The sequence below is a fragment of the Sorex araneus genome, chromosome 6, assembly GCF_027595985.1.
Source record: "Sorex araneus isolate mSorAra2 chromosome 6, mSorAra2.pri, whole genome shotgun sequence".
Taxonomy (NCBI): domain Eukaryota; kingdom Metazoa; phylum Chordata; class Mammalia; order Eulipotyphla; family Soricidae; genus Sorex; species Sorex araneus.
In genome coordinates this window covers 125,471,690-125,497,771 of record NC_073307.1, presented here as the reverse complement: position 1 = coordinate 125,497,771, position 26,082 = coordinate 125,471,690, and the positions used below count along the sequence as shown (strand labels likewise).

At 36.7% G+C, this 26,082-nt stretch overlaps 2 protein-coding genes across 4 annotated transcripts in view; one reads left to right on the top strand and one right to left on the bottom strand.

Annotated features, from left to right (window-relative positions):
• Positions 1-949: 949 nt before the first annotated feature.
• Positions 950-13,371, top strand: SVIP (small VCP interacting protein). The gene is made up of 4 exons (XM_055142167.1): positions 950-1,153; positions 3,136-3,186; positions 3,819-3,932; positions 6,981-13,371. The coding sequence occupies exons 1-4, from the start codon at positions 1,100-1,102 to the stop codon at positions 6,993-6,995; spliced, it is 234 nt and encodes a 77-aa protein (XP_054998142.1). The 5' UTR covers positions 950-1,099; the 3' UTR covers positions 6,996-13,371.
• Positions 13,372-17,371: 4,000 nt separating this feature from the next.
• GAS2 (growth arrest specific 2) overlaps positions 17,372-26,082 on the bottom strand; it is a 131,775-nt gene continuing 123,064 nt past the window's right edge. For 2 of the 3 annotated variants that reach the window (XM_055143910.1, XM_055143911.1), the window contains one exon: positions 17,372-19,676. In XM_055143910.1, the coding sequence (XP_054999885.1) occupies positions 19,458-19,676 (219 nt within the window). In that variant the 3' untranslated portion in view covers positions 17,372-19,457. The remainder of the gene's footprint in view (positions 19,677-26,082) is intronic. The other variant, XM_004607854.2, reaches the window with a different exon arrangement.

Below are 26,082 nucleotides of genomic sequence, written 5' to 3'. Positions count from 1 at the left end.
TAGTAGTTTCAGCTTTACTTGGGAACTAATTAGAAATGAATTTCAGGTCCTTCCCTAAAATTAGCTGATGCATTTTAGATGTCGAGGCGATTATTACATATTCATTCAAGAGACACTGAAAACTTTTCTAGAGATCAAACTTCATTCTTGGGGCCAGCAAGATAGAACAGCAGGTAATGCTCTTGCCTTGCTGGTGGCCAGTCTGGGTTAGGTCCCTGGTATCATATCCAGAAGGTCACTTGTGGCCATGGACAGTAGTTTCTGAGTGCAGAGCCAGGAGTAACTCCTGAGCATCACTTGCTGTGTTCCCCACACCCGCCCCTCGGGAAAAGACCAAAAAAAAAAGTCTTTTTTTAAGTTTTTAAAAACTTAATTCTTCAAGGGATAGTTGAGACCTAACAGCAGAAACTCCTGAGGTTCTGCACGGAGGCAGGCACTGCATGGCATAACCTTCAGGCGGCTGAGCACCATCCCTTAGCCCCTTAGCGGGCAGAAAAGGGGCACTGCAGTCAGGTTGCAATTTGCACTTCATTTCCTGGAGGCAGAGTCCCAGCTCACAAAGCAGGTCGCGTCTACTGTAGAGTTGTGTCCCGCAAACGACAAGCGAGGACAGCCACAAAGAGCTTTTCTGAGAGACCAGGGCCAAGTCTTTTCATCCCTCCGGCGAAAGCCAGGCGCAGCAGGCATTGACTGGCACCGAGGCCCAGTTTGCCCGCTGGCACTGCCAGAGCGGAGCTGGGCAGGCTGCACAGGATCAGCTTGAGGCAGGGGGGGTGGGTGTGGGGGCTGGGGAGCTGCCTCCTGCGGGACGGGGAGCTGCAGGGGTGCGGGACTAGCCGCCAGGGAAGGTCAGGGCGGGCGGAGCCTCTGTGTGTGGGGGTGGGGCGAAATTGCAGAGGGATGGGGCGTGGCCTCCGGGAAGGGGCGGGGCCGGGGCGGGGCGGGGCGGGGCAGGGCTCAGCGGCCCGACCGGTGTAGGGGCCCCGCGGCGAGCGCCGACGACCTGGGACCGCGATCTGACCGCGCAGTTTGCGCCGCCTGCTCCGGGGCGGGCCGGGAGTGGGGACCCCCCTCACCCCCACCTCCAGTTGCTCTTCCGATGGGGATGTGTTTTCCCTGCCCCGGGGAGTCTAAGCCCCCCTCTCCGAGCCTGGTGAGTAAGGCCGCATCCCCGCGTCCCCGTGCACCTGTTCCCCAGCGGGGCGCGCCGGGGAGGCCCCGAGCAGCGGGGTCCAGGCCGCCGGACCGTTGAACTCGGGGGCACGGGCCCGAAAACTAGCTGGTGGCGTGAGGGACTGGGGTCTCCTGTGGACCCGCAGCGGAGACTCTGGGGGTTCCCGTGCCGGGCTGTTCACTTTGCTGAGCTCGAGTGTGGGCCGGAGGTGTCGCTGGGGTCTTGAACATCTGGCTGACTTGAACATCTGGCTGATTTGACTGTTGGTAGGACACAGGTGGACGCAAACGGTGCGATTGTTGGCGAAGCAGGAGACGGAGCTCGGGTGCAAAAGAGAGAGATTCCGGGTTCTTGTTCTGAAGTGTTTACTGCCTTAGAAGATGTGCCTTTTCTTGTGTCTGTACGAGCTGTTCAAAGAAGGTGCTCCACCAAGTCCCGGATTCTTGCACTTTATCGTACGATATGGCACTGTATGAATGACTTTTTTATTTTAGTGTGAGGTTTGCTAAACATCTAAGGTCTTCCTTCCTTAAGAAATATTATATATTGTGTACAGGCTGCAGTACAATGTGTAATGTTATGTAACATGTCCTGTCATCTTTAGCAATAATAAAAATACAGGGTGCTCGGCTTTGTTTGCACTTTCAGATAAAGGAGAAATCTATTCCAAAGATAAATTAGCTCATCGAAATTAAGGAAATACTTATATTTAAAAAATTGTCTGGGGAAATTTAAATTTAACTAGATTAGATGGCTTGGGATTCGGTCCGTTTACACTTGGAGCTTCCTGGTTTTAACTGAATCTTTACGGTCTGTTGAAAGCAGAATTTTGGACTTTCTCCTATTTACCTAAATTTCGTTGGAGGAAATGAGTTTTTTAGGAAAGTGCTCTGAAGTTTTCTGCCGTTTGATTTTTAGGTATGAAAAAAGTGATGTGGGAGTTCATGAGAAAGTTTATCTTGTCTTGCTACTGCTTCTTTCAAATGTTGCTGATTTGTTTACTTGGGGTGTATCAAAACACCAGCATTTGTTAAGCCCACCCCCTCCCCCATCCCAGCGCTGTCCCTTGCGCCCTCAGATAACTACCAAGCTCGCCGCATGAATGCCTCTTTATCAGGGAGACTCGACAGTCCTACATAAAATACAACCCACACTATAATCCCCGCCCATTTTATCCACTACACTCTCCCCACACAACTTTTCCTTCTATCTGAACTCTGTATATGCTTGTTTATGATTAACTGTGTCCCCATCTTAGAACAGAAATAAGATGCATGTGGGTAGAATTTACCGTTTTTGTTTTCCCTGCCCCATGCCCAGCAACTACAACAGTTGTGAGACATGATAAGGCTCTCTCTTATGCTTGCACATTTGGGAGATGAAAAACAAAGCGATCACGCAGTTCCCCAAAACAATATTACTATTGCCTTGTTATGTAAATATTCTATAATTAAGTAATACTTGGTATCAAAATGTAATATGTAGTTTCCAAAACTGGAACTACCTCTTGTAAAATTCCCCAAATTCTTTCTTTCCTACACACTGAGAATCACTTTCTCAACATTATCTTAAAACTACAGGGTACTTCATTTCTTTTGTAACTGACAATGTCAAACCATAGATTTACTTACTAGGCCAAACTTCACATTTTATGTATATTTGTAGAAGATGTAGAAGATATATTTCAGTGTGTGCTTGTTTCAAGTCATTATTAATAATCGTGTTGATAACATTGAATTAATTGGAAAATCACCCAATAATGATTGTAAGAATGAAATGCAGAAAAATTGAGAATTTTACATATTAGAAAGAGTGACATTCTTAGTGATATGATGTGGGCCGTTTCCAAATATTTTGTATACATTATCACGTGCACAAAGGTCTAAGTTATTTGCAATGATATATTGTAAAATTATATTATTTGTAATCATGTGTGTTATTTTTTTACACATTTCCCTCAGGAAGAGAAAAGAGCAAAACTTGCAGAGGCTGCAGAGAGAAGACAGAAGGAGGTCAGAGCAAAAATAATATTCTACCTCAGTAGATAATTAACGTTAAACTTATGGATGTGTGGATGTATGTATTGAGTATTGGGCTACATCTAGAGGTGCTGAGGGTTTACTTCTGGCTCTGCACTCAAGGGTCACTCATGATGGGCTCAGGGGACCCTATGTGATGCTGAGGACCAAATCCTGGTGGGCCAAAGGCAAGTGCCTTACCCGCTGCACTATCTAGCTTCTTTATTTTTAATAGATTTCAATTTCTAAAATTGTCTAGTGCTAATGCTATCTGATATCCTGTAATTTTATCTTTAAAGGTACCCGTTTTTCAAAATTATTTAAAGCATTTTTATCATTTAATGTGTAAAAATATTGTCATACAGATGCCTTCTATATGTGACATGCCTTTTTAAACTTGACATAACATGGCCCTGCCTTATAAGGCGGTGTGAAATAAGTTTTGGGGGTATATTGACGAAGTTGCAAGTTACCCAAAATAGAGATTACATTTTATATTATTTTTATATATTGTATCTAATGCTGTTTATATGTGTTAATTATTTGTTTCAGTGAATAATCTCCCCTTTTGGTAACTGGATACTGATTTTGATGTTTTTCTTTACCCATTAACATATTCTTTAAAGGCCGCATCTCGGGGCATCCAGGATGTTCACTCTGTAGAAGAGAGGAAAAGAAAAAGAGAAAAACTAGAAAAACAAATGGCTACAGCTGGTCCTCCATCAGAAGGTGGACTAAGAGTAAGTATTAAATGAACTTAAGATTTTATTAATGTAAATCTTTAAAAACTTAAGTGGCATTCTTGTCAGGAATCTTCTTTTGAGAATGAATATTAAACTTTTTGGAATTAATGTATAAGGATAAGTAATATAGTCTGGAAAACTGATCAGTTATTTAACTGATGTTTGAATAGATTTTTTCCCAAATGTTTATCTTGTGTATAACCCTATAACTCAGTGTTTTATACTTATGTAACCTGTCCATTGGTCTTACTACATCTCACTATATAAGTTCTAGTTTTGCAATCTTTACTATTCTCTGAATATCTTGAGATTTTTTTGAGCTTTCTGCTTTATGCATATGTTGATTTGAACAATAGGATGTATAGAGGAGTGGAAGCAACACATATACCTCTCAGGGTAGCAATTGAATTTTGAAGCAGTCAAAATTTAATGGTGGCAAATTAAAGAAGGTTCCTGACGTGGGGATCTTTATAATTTGGTACATACACAGAAACTTTATTTTATAAGGAAAATAATAATCAATTAAGAATTTATTCTGGGGCTGGAGTGATAGCACAGCGGGTAAGGCATTTGCCTTGCATGTGGCCGACCCAAGTTCGATTCCCAGCATCCCATATGGTCCCCTGAGCACCACCAGGAGTAATTCCTGAGTGCAGAGCCAGGAGTAACCCATGTGCATCGTCAGGTGTGACCCAAAAAGGAAAAAAAAAAGAATTTATTCTTTGGTCATTTTTTAAAGGAAAATATCTAAACTGTGAAATTACAATGTCATATTAGTGAAAAATAATGTCATTCATTTTATTCATTTGTATTTAACCTCAGTGATTTTTCTGAATACTCGTTTTTAGCTATTTGTGAGTTTTGCTCTCAAAACTGTTTATAATAACCTACATATATATGTATACCCCTAATTTTCCAATTGGGCAGATTGTGAACACCTTGACAGAGGTGGTAAGGTTCAGGAATATCACAGAGACAAGCCTTATTTGTGTGTGTATGTTACTTCTGTATTTTCGCCTAACTATATAAACAGAACAGATTGAGAATCATCACTATAGTATTTTTAATTCTAGCCCTGAAAGGCATATTGTGGAAGTTAGAGTGCTATGATTAAACAAATAAAATTTTTAAAATCCTATGAAAGTATACTATGTCTCTTTTCAGGGATTTCACAATAAACTACAAATACATCTCTATATATTTGTTTTATATTAAGTATATTTATGTAAGTATTGTTTATATATTTATATATTGTAATATATAATATAATAAATAACATAATATGCATGTTATATATTATAGTATATGATATATATTGGACTGGAGCAATAGCACAGCAGGCAGGGCATTTGCCTTGCATGCGGCTGACCCTGGTTCAATTCCTCCATCTCTCTGGGAGAGCCCAGCAAGCTACTGAGAGAATCCCACTCGCATGGCAGAGCCTGGCAAGCTACCCGTGGCATATTCAATATGCCAAAAACAGAGACAAGTCTCACAATGGAGACGTTACCTGCTTGAGCAAATCGATAAACAAAGGGATGACAGTGCTACAGTGCTACAGGATATATATTATATGCAATATTATATATCATAATCATATATGTATATTTATTATATGGTTGCAGTATATTATATGATATAATTACATATGATTACATGATAGATAATATATTATGTTATGTATTCTAAATAAGTGTTATTTCTATTTTATTATTATATATTTATTATTTAATTATATTACTTATATAAGCTTATATAGATATATGTGTTATATATAGTTCTATAATTATATGTATATTACATATACTTTTATAAATATATGTTCATATGTACACACACACACATATATATATATATATATATATTGCTTTTTGAGTCACACTGGCAATGCTTAGGGATTACTCTTGGTTCATGCACTCAGGAATTAGTCCTGGCAGTGCTCGGGGGACCATATGGGATGCTGGAAATCGAACCCGGGTCGGCCGCGTGCAAAGCAAACGTCCTACCTGCTGTACTATTGCTCCAGCCCCTGTATTTGTATACTTAAAGGTCCAGAGAGTTAGAGTTAGTATGAAGTTAAAGGTTAAAGCATGGTTCAATCCCCAGCATTGCCAGGAATGATTCCTGAGATAAGACCCAGGAGTAATGAGTAATGAGCACCCCTGGATATGGTCTTAAAACAAACCATAAAAGAATAAAACGGCAAAAATAATAAAGGAACTTTCTAACTCTTTAAGAAATCTTGAATAAAAGCAAATTTACTTGGATTGACCTTTTCAAAACAAGTTAAAATACACACACACACACACACATATTTATATATATGTGTGTGTGTGTGTGTATATATATATATATATATATAAATATATATGTTCCCTCAGTATTTATTGAGAGTACTGGAAAACATTAATCAATATTGCTAAATTTCTCTAGGCCTTTAGCAGTTGTGTTTCCAGAACTTGTCATTGCAAATTGTTTTAAAAAAAATTTTTGGTTTGGGGCCACACCCAGTGGTGCTCAGGGTTTACTCCTTGCTCTGCACTGGGGCATCACTGTTCCTGGTACGGTGCAGCAGCATGCAAGGCAAGAACTCTACTTCCTGTACTAGCTCTCCACCCCCCTGATGTTGTAGGTTTAATAGACTTGATTAAACAGAACCACAAATGGAGGTTTCTCTTACCAAGCAAGGAAAAGACTTTGTTATACCACTGAAAAATATTATTTCTTTTCTTTCATTTAAGAAAATCTATTTCTTAATTCAGTTCTTTTGCAGTTTTTGTTTTGTGGTATTTTTTTCTTCGTCACTTATTAGCTATTTTTAGGTATATCTACCTATTAGACGCAGATATTTCTTATTTCACTTAAAATTTTAATTCCATCATATATCATATTTCAGACTTTGACTATTTTGTAAACACTTACTAATTGTTATACAAAACAGTTTTGTCTACATATATTTAGTATTTTCTTACCTTTTGTTTATTGAACATTTTTACATAACTTTAAACGAAATTTATTTTCTCTGCATATTTTTATCTTTCCTAGTGGACAGTTTCATGAAGCATAACAGAATTGAAGAGTCTCATGCTAATAACAAATATCTGCAATCAAGTGGGCATCTTCAATTTAGTATCTTCTCTGAATAAATGAACATTCAGATCTATGTAATTTTATTTAAGACTGTCCTTTGAATGCATTGCTTTTGAAATAATGAAATATTGAAAATGCATTTGATTTCAAAGATAGAAGTGGTCAGACCTTTCATTGAATACTTATTTTCCTACATTTGCTGTTCTGCAGGTAAAGAGTTGATTTGCCATTTTTTAATAGCCAAAACACAACCATATAAATATTGCATATAAAAATTATGCACGCATCTCATATATTAAGGTTTAAAATTGTATTTTCCTTCTTTTATATAAAATAATTTATAGTTGCATTGCTTAGCCATATAGAACATTTATTTCATTGTATATGACTGGTTTAAATTTATGGATTTGGTGCCTTTAAACTGATCATCAGGGAAAATCTTAAAATATCATTTGAAGGGCTTATATGAAAGAATTCTAATTTTTGTAATTTACCAAGATTTGGATGTTTGTAGTAAACAATGAATTTCTCCAAGTTTATTTTCTATTTATATAGCTTATAAAATCTATATAGTATATTTTACATAAAGTGAAACTTTTTTTTTCTGCCTGCTGTATTCAATATAATATAATAGTGGTCGGAGGGAAGAAAAGTTCTATTGTGTAATATCAGATTCTTCAGCTCCATAAAGATATTTTTAACAATCAAATAAGTTAAACTAAGACACCTGATTGGATTATATGATTGGTAACATATTTGTTCAATATTCATAAGTATCATCCTTTTTTTGTGTGTAATCATTTCTTACATGTGAAATTGGTAGGTTTGAGTGTGTTTAAAAGAAATATGTAGGTACTGTATTGAACAAGGTTTACCTTAAAAATATTATGAGGTGATTTGGTATACTTCAGTGACACCAAATTAGATTTTTGTTTTGTTGACACTAATTTTCTAGCATTTAAGTATTTTTAGATTTTCTTTCTAAAAAAGGCAAGCAAATGTAGAAAATTTACTCTTTAATTATAGATTAGAATATGATTGCTAATTTTTGAGCATGACCATAAACCGAGCTCTAAATTAATATCTGTAGTTAAGTGCCAATGGGTACTGCAAATTGTAGCAGCACTGTCAGTCCGTTGTTCATGAATTTGCTCGATTGGTCGTCAGTAACATCTCTATTGTGAGACTTGCTTTACTTTTTTTTGGCATATTGAATATGCCACGGGTAGCTTGCCAGACTCTGCCGTGTAGGCAGGATACTATCTGTAGCTTGCCAGGCTCTCTGAGAGGGAAGGAGGAATCAAACCCTGGTTGGCCACATGCAAGGCAAATGCCCTATCTGCTGTGCTATCTCTCCAGTCTGGGTACTGCAAATTAAATAGATAATTTAATTTATGAAAAGAAACTGAGCCACAATCTCACTCATGTCTCCCATAAGATATGCATTGCAATGTAAAATATTATGTATGTCAATTTTAGGATTTGTGTTGTAGATGCTCTTTCTTCTCATTAAAAAATTTAATTTTCTTATGGAATTTAATGTAGTTTGAATATCTAAGTAAGAGAGTTGAGCAATTTTTTCATCTTGTAGAGGATTTGTAGTATTTTTGGCAACAAAGGATAGAAAAAATATCGTATTTCAGAAGCAACACTTTGACTTTATAAATATTATTTTTTCCAAGTCAGAATGGTGAAAAGATTATTAATTGTTGGATGGATATAGAACCAGAGTATGTGATCCTTGAACTGTGAAAATCTTTGTTTTAATATGGAATGAGCAATTTATATTATTTCTTAAAGAATTAACTGTTTTGATATGTGTGAACAGAGGTTTAATGTGACTGGATATAATGAGCAATTTATATATGAATAACATGCATTTTTTGTCAGTGAGCCATAATTGACACAATGGCATATTGCTTTCTGAGAACATTGGGATATGCTGTTCAGTCTATTCTGGCTTGCCTTCATGGGCATGATCAACTTTAAAAAAAAACAACAAAAAAACAAAAATAAGTTGTGTACACTAGTGATATACAAATGTTAGAGACAGTACTAAAAAGAAAGAAAAAGGAAATATCAGATACCAATGGAAGTCAGTGAGTAGTAAATAAAATACAAAAATAAATATACATACATTCGTACATACATCCCTTATAAAACTAGTTATTGCTAAAAACTTGTAACTTAGAGTCAGTTTCCCCTAATTCATAATTTTAAGAGAAAAATCTTTTAATGCTTAAGATGCCACATAACCACCATTCCAAACATTACTAAAATGCAGCTGAAATAGTACAAAACTTAAGTGTAATTAACATGTTAAAGCATAAAGTACTCCTATTACTGGTTCTTGTCATAAAACTAATTCTGCCTGGTAACAAAATTTTGAATATTATCTAGACCAAAGTGATAGTACAGACATCAAGGCACTTGTCTTGCACATGGCTGACTCTGATTCCTGGTCATCCCTGGCACTACTTATGGCCCTCTACAACCAGATGTGATCCCTGAGATCAGAGCCAGGAGGACGCCCTGAGCATAAACATCCCCAAAGGTGGAAATTATCACAAAGCCCACTTATTGACTTGCAAAATATTTCTTAAACATCTGTATGGGAACCTAACATTTCACTGATTGTATCTGGAATTTAATAGTATCCCCACAAGACATTTTGTTATAAATTTTGCAATGTCTGAAAAGAATATAAATCTATACATATATATAAATATCTAACAATTTCATATTCACTGCATCTTTAATACCTTGATTTGGGATAACTAGGAAAAGCTTAGTGATGCCTTCATCTCACTGGACTAATGGACTAAAAGCTATTTGTTGTATTCATACATCTCTGAGTTTATACATAGGTTTGTTTATTTTCCTGTAATTTAAAGGTGAAATGACATTAGTCTACTGTTTTCTATAAATATAATAAAGGTTCTAGCTATCATTCTTCATACACAGAAATAATTCACATAATCATTAAATTTTTCTTTGTTCCTATAGTGGTTCAACTTGTTTGCTTTATTTCTTTGTTTTGTTTGTTTTATTTTATTTGGGGGCCACATCTGACTGTCCTCAGGGGTTACTTCTGGCCCCGTGCTTAGGGGTCACTCCTGGAGACTCTGCATACCATACGGGTGCTGGGGATCAAATCCAAGTCAGCCACATGCAAGGCAAATGCCCTACCCCTTTTTACTATTGCTCTGGGCCCTCAACTCTTAGGTAAGAATTATACTCTGATCTCAGAAGAAAAAGTACTGTCATTTTAGATTTCGTAAGAGTTCCTGCATGGCTAGTAAGCAGTACTTAGATGGGCATACCTGTACTGAGATTTAAAATCAATTTTAATATCTTCAAGCAGTGACTACTTGATGTGTTAAGTCGATTCAAATGTGGCACTGTAACCACTGAACATGAAAAGCATGAACAGGTATTTTAAGTGAATAAAGGAAATATACTTGAACAAAAGTGTAGCTTGGTGCAGAAATGTATGTGTCCTCATTAACTAAAATATTTCAATTTCTTATGACAAGATTTTTCATTACCCTGATCTTCTTTGAGGTATGTATCATCTTACAAATACTGCTTTTAAATGCAATCATTATGATCAAGAAAGTGAATATTCATTAGTTGTCTTATCTGGATGTAATACTTTGTATTATATCCGCAATTTCAGTATTTACTTTTGTAACCTGGAATTTCTGGTTCTGTGGCTGCTTCCTGGAGTCAGCCAACTGACAGGATGACAGGTTGGAAAAGTGTTTTATTAACAACCAAATGGCAGATTGAAAGATGGTGGACTCTTTGTGCTCTGGACAACTTTCTCAATTCTGCTGTCTCAAAAAGCAGCTTACGTAAACGAAGAACAGGGAAACCAGTGTTGATCCACAGGGCATGATACGCTCTGCTGGGCAGCAGAATAGTCACATGGGTATGCTTTGTTAGGGCCTGAGTTATGCTTTCTTGCAGTCCCGGAGACCAGTCTCATCTATCTGAAAGAGAAGCTCCTGACTAGGGGAGTCTCATAATTACCCCCAGTCCTTACCTTTTGGCTCATAGAATTACTTTTATACCCACTGCACTCTGCTTTCCTTCTGAGGGTGTATGGGAGACGAAGCAAAAAAATTAGAATGTGCTTGATAGGATAATTTGCATACTCAACAGTCCGTACCTATAGTTATTAAGGTGCTTGCTGCTAATTCCATTTCTTAACTCCTTTCATTGCCATTTAATGTTCATAGCACCGTACTTGTGTTGAGGTTCCAGTTAATAGTCTCTATCTTAAAAGCAGATTTGAGCCATTATTTACAACAATTACTTCATACTTATCCCAACTAATCCTCTTGTTCTAAGACTATTTCTCTGAAATCTATTTTAACACACAAGGAAGAAGTTGAATATTATCTTAAGCTTCTTACTCATTTCTAGATGCCCTTTTCCCATTCTACTTTTTTGTAATTATAAGTCTAATTTTATTTTAATGCACTTTTAAAGTATAATTTATAATGACCATTTTATTAAGATGTATAGAAATGCGCTATGCTTATAGACATGATGGATATTAAATATTTCATTAGGTCAGAGTGATCATACAGCAGGTACCATACTTGTTTTGCATGCAACTGATCTGGGTTTGACTCCCAGCATCCCATTTGGTCCCCAGAGCACTGCCAGGAGTGCAGAGCCAGTAGTAACCCCTGAGGACTACTGGATGTGGCCCCCAAACTATAGTAGCTATGATACTATATATATAGTAATATCATATGTAGTTATATATATAGTAATATCATATGTAGTAGCCATGATTACCATTTATTACTCTTTCCTAGATTATTTTCAATTTTACACCAGAGGATTTAGTATAATACTTTCTCCAGCAGTGTTAAATAGAGTATGTACATTACATAAAATTCAGGTTCCTATAATATAATCCTATAATATAGTCCACTTGTGTTTTTCAAAAGCTGTTATGGAATCATGTGATTCAATAATGATTTTGAAATCCTATGATATAAATTGAGATGCTATGAATGATTTATCACATATTAGAAAGAAATCAATTAAATGAAGCTTTTTAAGCCTATTGTGGAGATATATTTGATAATATTTCACTCTAAAAATAAAGGTGATCTCCTCTAGTAATAATAATGGGTAAAAATATTTTCAAATATTTGGAATACTGACATCATTCCTGAAGATTCAATAATCTAAAAAATGTATGAAGTGGTTTTCCACATTCTAGATTTCATTATTAATTTTTTAATTAAAATTTTGGTCACATGTTTACATTACTGTTAATGTTTGTTTGTTTTTGGTTTTGGGTCCACAACTGAATGTACTTCTGGCTCACTTCTGGCACAGTGCTCAGGGATTACCCCTGGAACACTTGAGGACCATATGGGGAGTCTGGGATCAACCCTGGGATGGCTGTGTGCAAGGAAAATGACCTACCCACTGTACTCCAGCCCCTCATGGTTTTTATGTACAGAATTACCATCCTTCACTACCACCAAAATGTTTAAGACCTTCCATCAATTTTACCCTCTACCAATATCCCTTCCAGTCTGCCTTCTCATTGTCACTCCCTCACCTGAGTTTGTGTTTGGTATTCTTTAGTTCTGTAATCCAGGGCCAAGGTTTGTTATCATTTGATACCATCTATTTCCTTGTTTTGTCACTCCATACACCAGGTAAGTGAGAGCATCTGGTATTTTCCCTTCTCTTAATTTTGCTTAACATGAAACCCTGCAAGTACAGTGAATTGCATGATTTCATCTTAATGAATGCGTAGTATTCCACATATATATGGAATACACACACACACACACACACACACACACACACACACACATACACACCAGCTTTCTGTTCATGCGTCATTAGATATTTGCATTGTTTTCTTATCCTGGCTATTGTACTATGCACGGCAACAAACATGACAAACATGAATGCATGTATCTTTTAAAATGAATATCTTTCTGTTTGGGGGCTAGAGGCCAAAAAGAAGCTGAACCAGACAACATTCCCACCAATAGTGATATTTTCACCATATCCTTTCCAGCACTGGTTATTTCCGGCATTTTTGATAGTTGCCATTCTCACTCGTGTTAAACATCTCATTCAGAAGAGCCGAATGTTTTCTCCAAAGAATACATACTGATTACAATAGGCATATGAAAGATGTTCATAACTAACAGGGAAATAAAATTTTAAACCACAGAAGTGATGACTGTTCAATTGTAAACGTTTCTAAAATATGTTGTATAGTGAATAAAATATGTTGTATAGTGAATGGATTTCTCTTGATGTAAAAAATAAAATTCAAGAATGTTGCAGTAACAAATCCATGACTTGAATTGTGTTTGGAGACCTTGAAGGAAGCAGCTAGGAACTAAAAGTTAACTTCTCTGAGGTTATTAGAGCTGCACAGTTTCACTGTTATTCTGTGTGTGTGTGTGTGTGTGTGTGTGTGTGTGTGTGTGTGTTTCAGGGGTGGGGGGAAGGTGTTTGTTTTTTTTTCATTTCTAAATATCTGCTGTGTTTCATTCTCATTTAGATTTGGCTGTTTGTTAGCACATGTGGTCCACCCCTGGGCTTCTCAAGAGCTCTCAAGAGACAAGCAATGTGTTTTGTGTGCTGGTATCCCCTCCCCTCCACTAATTTTGTGTTTAACCATTTAAAAAAATCTTTAATTTGGGGGTGACCAAAAATATCTCTTTATGTTTTATATTTTATTCTTCACATTAACTTTTTAATCCAGTCATCCAGCTTTAATTTTGTATCTGACATAGATATAAAACTTTCTTTATGTAGCAAATGAGCCAGTTTTCTCAACACCATTTGCTGCTCACTTAATCTTATTTTATTGGCTTTGGTATGACAATAGACAAGGTCCATGATATTCATAGGCCTGTTCTCCACCCCCTTTCAACCCATCGGTATGTTTTAAAACACTCTGTTCTGTTCTAGTAGTCAAACTCTTATGCCAGTATTTTAATTTCTGTTTTCTCTCTCCAATTTTTTTTTTTGGCCTCCCAAGTAGCATTCAGGGTGCCTGGAAAACACTCTGAGGGTCTAGACCCAAAATGATTCAGTGTTAGGGTCTAAAGATACAGAACTGCTGAGGCTTTGCAGTGCCACGGACCACCAGGGCCAAACTGGCATTTTGGAGAAGCTCTAGGATTAACCCTATAATGTTCAGGGGTCAGTGTTGTGCTGGGATCAAACAGGTCAGTTTCATGCAGTGTGTGAGGTCTACATTCTAATGGCAATTTCAACCCCTCTGTTATAAAAATTAAAAAAAATGTGTTTTATTTATCTTCTGGACTTCTGTATCAGGGTAGTCTCTGCTCTCACGCAAATTTCTAGACATAGAACTTCATTCAGTAATAAAATTCCTACTTCGTTATTTTTCCATGGACTTATATTTAGCTGAAAATAAGATGATGACCCATTCCAGACTACGGGCTGGACAATTCTTATTACAGAGTCAATCAGTAAGAGTCATATACATTTGGCCATTTCTTTCTGAAAATACTTTCATCTTCCTCTTCCTTTATCCTAGTTCAGAGCCAATCATTCATCAAGTGACGAGGTGTCAGTTGTCATCATGTTTTCTTAGTGATAAGACTATACTAGATGTAAGCATAGGAAGAACCATTTATGCTTTAAGGAAAGGAGAACATCCTTTTTCAAAGATATTCCTATTCCAGTGTCTAGGAATTGTGAATGTTGGCATACATAAGGAAAAAAGGAATTTTATAGACGTGATTAAGTTAATTATTTTGAAATAGTTTTATCTAGATAGACCCAATCTGATCACATGAATCCTTTCCAGCCTTTGCTGAGGTGCAAAGAAAAAAGCACCAAAAAGAAAAAAGCAGCAGCGTGTGGAGGATTACAGGTATGAAGATCCAAGAGGCCCTAAGGGTCCACGTTAAGTAGATTCAATTAGGAAAATAGCTAGATTATCATTCAGATTTGAATTATATAGAACTTCATGGACAGGCAAGAGCTCAGGGAATTCATAGCCACGGAACAAGAAGGGTTAAAAGAGATCCTTTAAAGAATAGGAGAAACTTCTCATTGTGTGGTAGTGAATATGACACTCACTAATGTTGTATATGGTTGTCCTCTACTACATTAAGAAAGGTTAAAAAAATATAGCAATTAATCACCAAGATTTGGCTCATTGATTTATTTTCTAATCATTCTATTTGCCATTCTTTGAAGTTTTTTGGATGAAGTACTATAAAATAAATTTGTTATATGCCTGCCAAGGGAGCAAGAAAAAAGAGAAACCTCGTTTATGAAAGGAGATATATGATGGTTAGTGCAACAGGTTCAAAGACATAGTAAAATTTAATGGAATATATTTTAGATGTCCAAGTTGACAACTGAATTATGTAATTATATAGGTTAAGTCATATAGCAATTAAACATTGCAAATTGACTTTTATTGATCTTCTGAACATTCCATTTGACTTTAACTTTTGTTGGAGCAGACAATATGAAAAAAAAGTTTGTTACATGCCTCCCATGGGAGCAGGCTGGAGGGTGGCAGGGACCCTGGGAGCTCTGGTGGTGGAATTGGTGTTGCAACATACTATGCCTGGAACGATTCTATTATAAACAGCTTTGTAAATCACTGTCTTAATTTAAAAAAAAAAATTTTAAGGCAGCAATGCATTGTTGAAATAGTCTCGCTGACTCTGAACACAGAAGACATGAATCAAGAAATCAAGCAACAGTTAGAAGACTCAACGTGCCAAAAAAATAAAACCAAGAAAAAAATCCAAAAAGACCCTTTAGATCCTCGCCTTAATTCTTTGGTTGGCAGGCCTGTTGACATTTTTATTTGAGCCCCCAGTTAAAACAACCAAAAGTTACATTCATGATCCCCAAACAAATGTATTTTATGCCTCATGTGTAAGACACTGAGATTAACCCATTGAAAAAACAGTTTTGGTTAAACCATTAAGTTCCTGAGAATATTATTAATCAAACTAATGAAATTAACGTTACTAAAGATATAAAAATACATAAACAGCATAAGCTTTTGATCAAAATATTATTACTGATTATTATATAGTATCCACACCAGGCTGTTTTCACTCAGGGCACCCCAGAGGGGGGGGGTGAGAACCCTCCGCACCCCAAGGGACCCAGCCCCAGCAGCCTACCTCCAACCACTGCCATGCTCTCGGCCGCTTTCCAGACACATTATGACACTTCCTACCCATTTTTCATAATTACCACACCATATTTAATGGAGTTCAGACAGTAGGCAACAAATCATAGAGAGTAATAACCTCTCGGAGAGCCCGACAAGCTACCGAGAGTATCCTGCCCGCACGGGCAGAGCCTTGCAAGCTACCTGTGGCATAGTCAATATGCCAAAAACAGTAACGATAGGTCTCATTCCCCTGACCCTGAAGAGCCTCCAATCACTGGGAAAGACGAGTAAGGAGAGGCTGCTAAAATCTGAGGACTGGGAGGATAGAGATGTTACTGGTGCCCGCTTGAGTAAATCAACGAACAATGGGATGACAGTGACAGTGGTACAGTGATTATACAGAGTATTAGTTCAGCAACAAACTATAATTTCAATGTATTTTTGTGTATTTGAAGCAAGATTTTATTGGACAACCCTTATTTAGAAAGATTTGAGGGGAGAGAAGGAGAAGAAATATGTGTTCAAGGGCTTGAAATAAAAAAGCAAGGAAAAAGACAAACACTCAAGTTCAAGGACGAACACATGCTTGAAGCACAAACCTGTAGTTTTAAAGATATAAATATTATTCACTTTCTGTGGAGAATTCATATTCTACAAAATTTTAGGTTTTATTCATGACTTTTTCCTAGATATCAGTACATTTTGGGGGAAATATAAATGTATTTATTTTTATTATATTTTATAGTTTGAGTTTATGGTATTGTGTTGTGTAAGAATAATGTAGTTATTTTTAATTTACTTTAAATTATTTTTATTTTATTTAAAATTATATTTATTTTAATATATATAATAATATATACATAATTTTATTATATATTATAGTTTAGACTGGAGCAATAGCCAGAGGGTAGGATGTTTGCTTTGCATGTGGCAGACCCTGGTTTGATTTCTCCGTCCCTCTCAGAGAGCCTGGCAAGCTACTGAGAATATCCCGCCCACATGGCAGAGCCTGGCAAGCTACCCGTGGCCTATTCAATATGCCAAAAACAGTAACAACAAGTCTCACAATGGAGACATTACTGGAGCCCGCTCGAGCAAATCGATGAACAATGAGATGACAGTGACAGTGATAGATTATAGTTCAAGTTTATGGTACTGTTTGTGTAAAGTATAATAATGTAGTTTTATGCTATGTATTTTTTATTTCATGACATATTCTTTGAACTTATGACTATGGGTGGAAAAATTTTAGCTTTGAGAAATGCCATAACTTGAAATTTTTGTGAACCACAAGATCCCTTGTTCCAGGAAACTCCCTTCCTTTGCTGTGAGCTGTATTGCTTGTTGCATGGTGAGATAAGATTCCATGCTGTAACTTTCTTCCCCCACTTTGCTGATGAACGCCAGATGAATATGGAAGAATGATGAGGCTTGCACGAATATCCTATATATGCTCTTTGACCCTTGATCAGGCACTGATAGTTTCAGGTGCTTTACGTGGTTGATGTATATAAACCTCCTTGTTCTCCTGCCACTAGACTCTGTCTCAGTGTGGTTGGTTAAGTGAAATTCAGTTACAACAGCATTGATGTACAAAGTTACTATACACCATTGCCACTGAAGTACCCATAACCCTTCCCCCTTGTCTCTAATGCTAGCTCTGGTTTGACTCCCCCCCCCCACACACCCATCCAATTATTTTTTAACTGACAGCTTATGATTTTACTGCATACTATTACCTCTCCTGACTACCACTCAGGTGTTCCACTCTCCACCTATGTTTCAAGGTTACCTTCAGTCAACCTAGCAATTCCCTAGACCTCTCTTCACCATCAGCTTGTAACTTTCAGGTCTATATTCCAGTATAGGTTTCTTATAGATTGATATTGTCCATATCTTTATTTATTTCTCTGTATACCATCAGTGAGTGGGATCATCCTGAATTTGTGTTTTGCCAAGGAGTTACTTTGAAAACTGAAATCCATCCTCGTTAATTTTCCAAAGTAAGATAAATGTCATGGTAGTTAGAAAGTGAGAAACTAACTAATTAACACTGTTTATAGTCTTTATATTTAAGATAACAACTTAAGGACTATTTGTGAAACAATTTGGATACTAGAGAAAAGAACAGACACCACCACTATTCACTCAGCTGCCACACTGAAGAGATAGTAGGGTAAACATCATTGGACTCTTCGTGTAACTCTTAGGGAAACGTCCCACTTGAATCTGAGTTTATTAAAGAATGAAGTACTGATAAAGAGACATTTAATTTTGAAAAATGTATCTTTTTAATTCTTGAATCAGGAAGGACACTACTTAGCTGTTTATTGATACAAAACAGCCTGTCCTAGTATACAAGGGTATACAGAATCTGTAACATCATCGGCTACAGTGAATTCACTTTACTAGACAGTATAGCAAAGTAGGATTAACTAAAGATATATCTTAATAAGAAAATGCATTAAAATACCTTGATGCCAAGTGAGCATTTTGACTGTACAATTTCATCTGTCAAAATATAAAGGAATGTCAGCTCATGTGTGTGAATTACACTAAGTCAGTCTGAACACAGTCATGTACTTAGGACTGTGAGAAACCATTTCGATGAGATTCCCTAAAGGGTATGCTCAAGACATCCCAAAGTACCCCAGATATTTGGTCATAGATAAAGAATAAACTTTAAGGCAACCTTCCAAATAAATGTAAACTTTTCTGAGTGGCCTTTCCAGTAAAGTATTGCTATTGTGAGTTAATACTTGGTACTTATTTATAGTGTTGTTGGATAGTTTTAGTAGCACAATATCACACCAATTATCGCTTTTTATAAAATACCTTGGAATCACAATTATAAAATGTCTGGGGTGCTTTTACTCTGTAGACATAAAGCAGGCACTTTCTGTTGACTTATCTGTAAATTCCAAATAGTTTACTGTAACTCCAGATTTCATCTCTAAATAGAATTTCGAATAGGGTTTCTAATATTGTAAGCTAAATACCATATTCACAGTTAAGAAAAAAATAATTTGCCTACAGTTTTTAAATCTGAATTTAAGATTTCTTTGTCATCCTCTACAGAAGCATTACAAATAAATAGTGCTACTCTCTGAACCTTCTTCAATATGCTGTGATGTTTTCTGTCTGCTGCATCTTTTTTTTCCCAAGTACTTTTCAGAGCATATGAACTAAAATGACTACACTGGATAAGTGGATACAGGCCATTATGATAGTCCCCTTGCAGCAACCAACTAGCTTCATTTAATCTCCTTCTTAGCCTTATAGTTGGCAGAGACAACCAGGTAACTGTCTGGATTCATGTCCTTAAGGGTTGGAGACTTGCTCTGGATGGGGGATGTTTTGCCATCCACACGGGAGATCTGCAGCATCCGGCAGGGATCATGTTTCAACAAATACCCTGCAAAGGTTTCCCATCCTCCGCCCACACGAACCATCACATGCTTGTTATGCAGCATCTGAAATTAAAAACAAAAACAAAAAAAAAAAAGAAAAGGATTACAATCTGAAAATTCTTCCAGTATGTCAAATCAGCTTCCAGTCCTAGTGTTATTACTGTGTCTTTTGCCTTATTTTTATGCTTTGTTGTTTCTCTGGCTGGTATTCAGTGATTTAATATATGGTTTATTGGAGAGGCTTTTTGACCCTCTTAAGTAGTACAACATGGGCTAACTCCTGTGTCTGGAGGCTTCTCTGATGCCTGATGTTCATCATAGACGCATCCCTGCCCTCATTTCCTGCTCCTTTGAAGGAAATGTTCCATTCTTCCCATGGTCATTTCTATCTGATCCAGGACATACTAAACCATGTAAACATCTTCTATTAAACAATATGTTAATAACAATAATATTGCAAGGTAAAATTGAAAACAATGCCTTCAGTAAAAAATTTTTTTCCTTAGTCTTATTTCTGTGTTCTTCGAAGCTAGGTGTTACCTCAATGGCCAAATATTTCTGCTTTCCTTTGTTTCTGTACTTCCTGATTTTAGAACTTATCTTTTAAAAATAACTTACCTTCAGAAACACGGACCATCTGTAAACTCCTCTATAATAAGACTAGAGATAGACAACGTGAAGAATGACTGATTCTATCTAGTAAAAGCATGAGCTGTGGAGGTGTGTCAAAGAGAGTCAAAGACACTGATTTAGGATCTAGGCAGATATCTTGTGATATTCTGATTTTCAAATATCAGAAAATGTAAGGCTTAGGGTGAGTGTTGCATGAGCACAAAAATCCCGGCTGACCCTCTCTCCCGCATCACCAACGTTATGAATACATTCTGGCAACCTCATACCAGGAAGGGGCGGTCTCAGTGGGAGGGATTTGGGAAGTTATTTTCATTGCAGTAGAGTGTATAAAAATCTATGTGACTTAATCTCACTCCATAATTTCTTGAAATCTGGACTCCCTAAGCTCTGAAGTGCACATCTTGTCCTTTCACTAGGCTTTTGAGATATAAAATAAGTTTTAAGCTCATTTTCTGAATGACCTTACTCATGAAATTTTAGTTGTTTTGAGGATTCACAGGCTCTCATGTATATTCTCATTAAGAATTCCTTCTTCTGACTGCACTCATTTGTGGAGTATAGAATAACATCACATGAGGCCGACACCCAAGGACAGTAGATACAAGGGCCAGGGGGATTGCCCCATAGCTGGAAACCTGCTTCATAAGTGGAGGGGAGAAGGCAGGTGGAATAGAGAAGGGATCACTAAGAAAATGATGGCTAAAGGAACCAGTTGGGATGGGAGATGTATGCCAAAAGTAGATAATAGAACAAACATGATGACTTCTGTGTTGCAAGCCATAATGCCTAAAGGTAGAGAGAGAATATGGGGAATATTTTCTGCCATGGAGGCAGGGTAAGAGTGGGAAAAGGGGGATAGACCCAGGATATTGATGGTGGGGAATATGCACTGGTGAAGGGATGGGTATTTGATCATTGTGAGATTGTAACCCAAACATGAAAGCTTGTAACCATCTCATGGTGATTCAATAAAATTTTTTTAAAAAAGAATTCCTTCTTCTTAGTTTTCTATGACTGTTATGAAATAGTTTTCAGAGTCAAGTACTATGACACTGGAAAACAATACAATTTTACAGCTGTACTGAATATAAATAATAAAAATATTAGGTTTCTGGGAATTAAATTAAGATTCTATTGGTTATTTTCATTTGAAATTTGAGAATTTTGAAATATAGGGCAAAATCAATAGGATAGTGGGTAGGTTCCTTGCATTGCATACAGTCGACTCAGGTTAGACCTCCAGCACCCCAAATGCTCCCTTGAGCACCACCAGGTGTGACTTCTCATTGGGTAGTAAGCTCAGGATTAAGTAAACTCTGAGCCTGCAGTGTATGGACCCAAAACCAAAACAAATAAACAAAGAAAAGAATTTTGAACATAAAGGACCTTCCAAAACACATTTAGTTAGTAGACTTTAAACTGATTAGCACCAGAGTCTATTGATTAAAGAAAATCTCAGTGGGGAACCTTGACAATTAAAACAGATTGAAGGAATCAAGTCTCAGCTTGCTACATTTGCCTGCCCTGGTCCTGCTAAGAATATTATTTTTGTTTTTCAAATGAAGACACTGAATCCTCAGAGCTTTTGCATGATTAGCCCAGGAAAATACGTTAAAATTGCCACTAAATTCTTCAGTAAGTCATGCTGCAAGGTTCTTAACTTCCTAATACTATTTCTTGCCAACACAGCTCTCACTGTGCCGCTGATTCTATCAAAGAAAATAAAATTTGTACTGACAATCATTTCTTGATGCTGAAGGGATTTAAAAAACCCAAAAGAATAAAACAAAATCATAACAAAAATAATATGTCAGCATTTCTCCAGTGTTCTTAATGAAATATACCAGATGATATGGCCCCTGCAAACATTTTTGATGTCTATGATTCACACATATTTCTTGCCCAGAGAAAAGGATCAGTATGTCTTAGCGCTATGTTTTTATTTTCCACTTATTTGTTTCAGTAAGAGGAAGAGTACTTCTGTTCCTATTAATGATGTTCTGTTTCGTGCCTTTAGCTTATGATGATGTGATATTTTCTTCATATGTATCCATAGGAAGACCTTTTCTATAGGTGACCACGGAATTTTCCAATCTTAGAATACCTACTAAGTACCTGCTAATCTAAAAATCTAAAAACATGCCTCATTGAAGTCAAAATAATAAAAAATAAATGTAGGAGTTACTGGAAATCCTGTAATTTAGAGATGTAAAATAGACAGAGAAATGTCACAAGTGCTCTCCTGGTGCCTAGGAAACACTCCCTCTATTAATCCCAACTGAATACACAGTCTTACAATTGAAAAAATCATGCTACTATTTTTTCTAAAGATGAATACCATATCTTAAGCTGGGAGAGTTACTTAATATGGTGACACATCAGTAGTATATAGCATGTCATACTAATATTAACTTTATGTTGTTGAATTCAGCACATATTTTTGTCAGCTACAATTCTTTAACCTAATTCTGTATTTCTAATTCCACCTTTCAATCTTATTTTTTTAAGTGACACGGCAATAAGTTTTGTGGCTTATACAAATGTTTAATTCACAGAAAAAAGTAGAATTCTCTCCACTCTTAGAGAAGTACTTATCTCTCTCCCTCTCTCTCCCCATGTATTTCTCTAAATAAAACTCTTAGTTCAAAAGAAAAAGATGATTAAGGGGGGAAAAGTGAATTCTTCCACATAAACTGAGAACATAACAGAAAGTTCAAAAGTAGAAATGATTAATCAACAGCTACCTGTCATTCTTGAGCTCACTGTGGTATCACGCACTCCAATAATCTGGCTCTTACTTTCTGTGATACCAGGATTTCAGAAAGGAGAATTATTTTTATTTTCTTTGCTTCTTTAATTAAGGCGTGGAGAAAAGGATAAGAATTGATGCCATCATGTTTAGTTTTGAATTTGAAAAAAGAAAGTATAGGGAGTTTTTCATTAATATTTAGGGAAAAAAATGCCAAATCATTTTTCATTGATAAGAAACAATATTCTGGGGCCTAGAGCAATAGTTCAGTAGTACTATAGCAGCAAATAGCGCTTGCCTTGCAAGCAGCCTATCTGGTTTTTTGTTTTTGTTTTTTTTTTTTTTTTTGCTTTTTGGGTCACACCTGGTGATACACAGGGGTCACTCCTGGCTCTGCACTCTGGTGGGTAATGGGACCATATGGGATGCTGGGAATCGAACCAGGTCAGCCAAGTGCAAGGTAAACGTCCTACCCTCTGTGCTATCGCTCCAGCCCCAGCCTATCTGGTTTTGATCCCCAATATACCATAGGAACCTCAAGCACTGGCAGGATTAACTCCTATATGAAAAGCCAAGAGTAAATGCAGAGCATAGGTGGGGGTAGCCCTCCAAAAATAAAGGAAAAGACACCCTGGATATTTATGTAGGTACAAAATAATAGATTTAAACTATTACAGAAGTATACTATAGCCTCACTTTATTGGACTGGAGCGATAGCACAGCAGATAGGGTGTTTGCCTTGCACACAGCCAACCCGGGTTCAATTCTTCTGTCACTTTTGGATTGCCCAGCAAGCTACTGAGAGTATCCCACCTGCATGGCAGAGCCTGAAAAGCTACCCGTGGTGTATTCCATATGCCAAAAACAGTAACAACAAGTCTCACAATGAAGACGCTACTGGTGCCTGCTCGAGCAAATCAATGAACAACGGGATGACAGTGCTACAGTGCTACAGTGCTACTTTATTGGACCCATACCCAAGGTACAAAAATACCTCCTCCTTAGAATCCCCTGAAGATTTCATGCCTTTTTGCTGAGTAGAGAATCATCACACATTCACTAGGTAAAGAAATCAAGTCATTCTCTTTCTGTGGCCATTCAAAAAAAACTGGTTGATTGCAAAAGAAGTTTGCTCATTGTTAAATTTCATTTTAAAAAACCTAGAGACTTAGTGCAGTACCAGTACAACAGCTGGTATAGGTTTATTAATGAATAAATAAATGTTTATTAAATGAATGAATAATGTTAACTCAAGATTTTCTTCCAAAGACCTCAAATAAATTACCTATAATTTTTTTGGTTTTAGTTTTAGTTCAGTTTCCACCTTTCTCTAACTTCCAGTGATCTCTCTAAAGGAGGCCAATTTATATACCTAACAACAATTGAAGTATGTAATATATAAAATATATTTCTTTTGGAAATATAAGATAAAGGATTTGTGTCTTTATAAGGAAGAATCTGAAAATACCAAAAGTTAATTCATAATGCAAATTAACCTATACTTGAAGAATTCCTTTGACAAGTGAGAGAGTTGAGGTCAAATACTGAAGCTATTACTGGAATCAAAAAAGAATGGAAGATTGGGCCAAAATCAATAGTGTAGTGGGTAAAACAAAGAAAATAAAGAAGGGGAGAGGAGAGAAGAAGGAAGTTGTCAGAATGAGACTCATAATGAAGCACGTATTCTCTTCGTGATTTTCTTTGATAGTACTCATTATTTTTAGAAAGCACTTAAAACAAAAGTTGTCTATTAACAAACTACTTAATACAACATTTGTTCCTCTGTCCCTTTTTGCCTCCTTATACTTAAGTATTTTGGGTCACTGAATACAATTCAGAAAGCCCTTCACCACTAACACAAAGGTTCCTATTCTGCCCCATCTCTCCACTGAACCCCTCTTTTTAAACGCAACCATTTATGATGATGACAGTCCAGAAGTAGAAAACCCACCTCCATTTAGATCAGATCAGTCTCCAGGGATGCCATATGTTTCTGAATATCTCCTTGTCAACCCCGTTCACTGTGTTTTTACAAGCCATCATAACTGGAGTAAAAATAATGTTTTTAGAGAGCAGTCATCTGCTCTCCTGAGAAAGAGTGTTAAGTTAATTTATAGGACAGCAGACTCTGCCATCAGCTAATATACTGAAATAGCATATGCTCAAAATTGGGCGACTGGGAATTCAGCTATCTGCCTGAGGTTCCTGCCACGTGGAGGAGTAAGATGACAGGTGTTCGATCACTAGTAAGCCACAAGGAAAGCCTGATAGCCAAACTTTCCAGATACATCATAAGCTCACTCCACACCAGGACAACTGAAATTCTCTTATCCAAAAATGACACATCAAGACTTCTTTGACAAAGGGTATTATGGCCTTTCTCACAATTTTAAATTATCAGTGGTTAAATGTTTTCCCCCAGGAACCAAGCTTCTGGAATGATCACTTTAGTTAAGTGCTTTTGTTTATTTATATATTTACTCTTTTATTTTTGTCTTTCTAACAGTTCTTTAGTTTGTCACATCCTTTACTTAGAAAAAGTTTTAGAGACATGGATAGAAGTAACCTGAGCAGAAGCTACTACTTATTATTTTTTTCCCACCCTAGCTAGACAGGTGACCTCTGAAAGCTGGCCTACACTAAGACACTTATTTCAGTGGTTTGTTCCTTTCTTCATGAACTTCCTTCAAAAGTGCCCAATTCTCCAGAGGCACTTATCAATGTCCTGTGCCTTGACATGTGTAATCACGCAGTCATAGTGTCAGGCATTTGATACTTAAAATGTAGCCTACTGCTATATTATTATTAAAAGGATAATGCTGTGATGACAGGCTTACTGTAGATTTTTCTATTAGTTTATTTATTTTGCTCAATTCTTGGTGTCAGTGTGTGCAGTGTCATAAACACTTATAAATGATAAAGTGGTAGCTCATCAAATTACTTATGTAAAATCTCCATCTTCCCAGCTCTGAGCCAAATGAAATTGAAAAACCTTAGCAATACTATAATTATCAGTCTATGGCACCATTTTAGACAGGGAAGGCAAAATTGTGATAAATATTTGATTAATCTCTCAGCATAAGGAAA

Bases quoted from the DNA above. Each gene is read 5' to 3' on its own strand.
- SVIP (XM_055142167.1), top strand. From the start codon at position 1,100: ATGGGGATGTGTTTTCCCTGCCCCGGGGAGTCTAAGCCCCCCTCTCCG. The intron at 1,154-3,135 runs GTGAGTAAGGCC...CATTTCCCTCAG, and splicing joins AGCCCCCCTCTCCGAGCCTG to GAAGAGAAAAGAGCAAAACT. The intron at 3,187-3,818 runs GTCAGAGCAAAA...TATTCTTTAAAG, and splicing joins CAGAGAGAAGACAGAAGGAG to GCCGCATCTCGGGGCATCCA.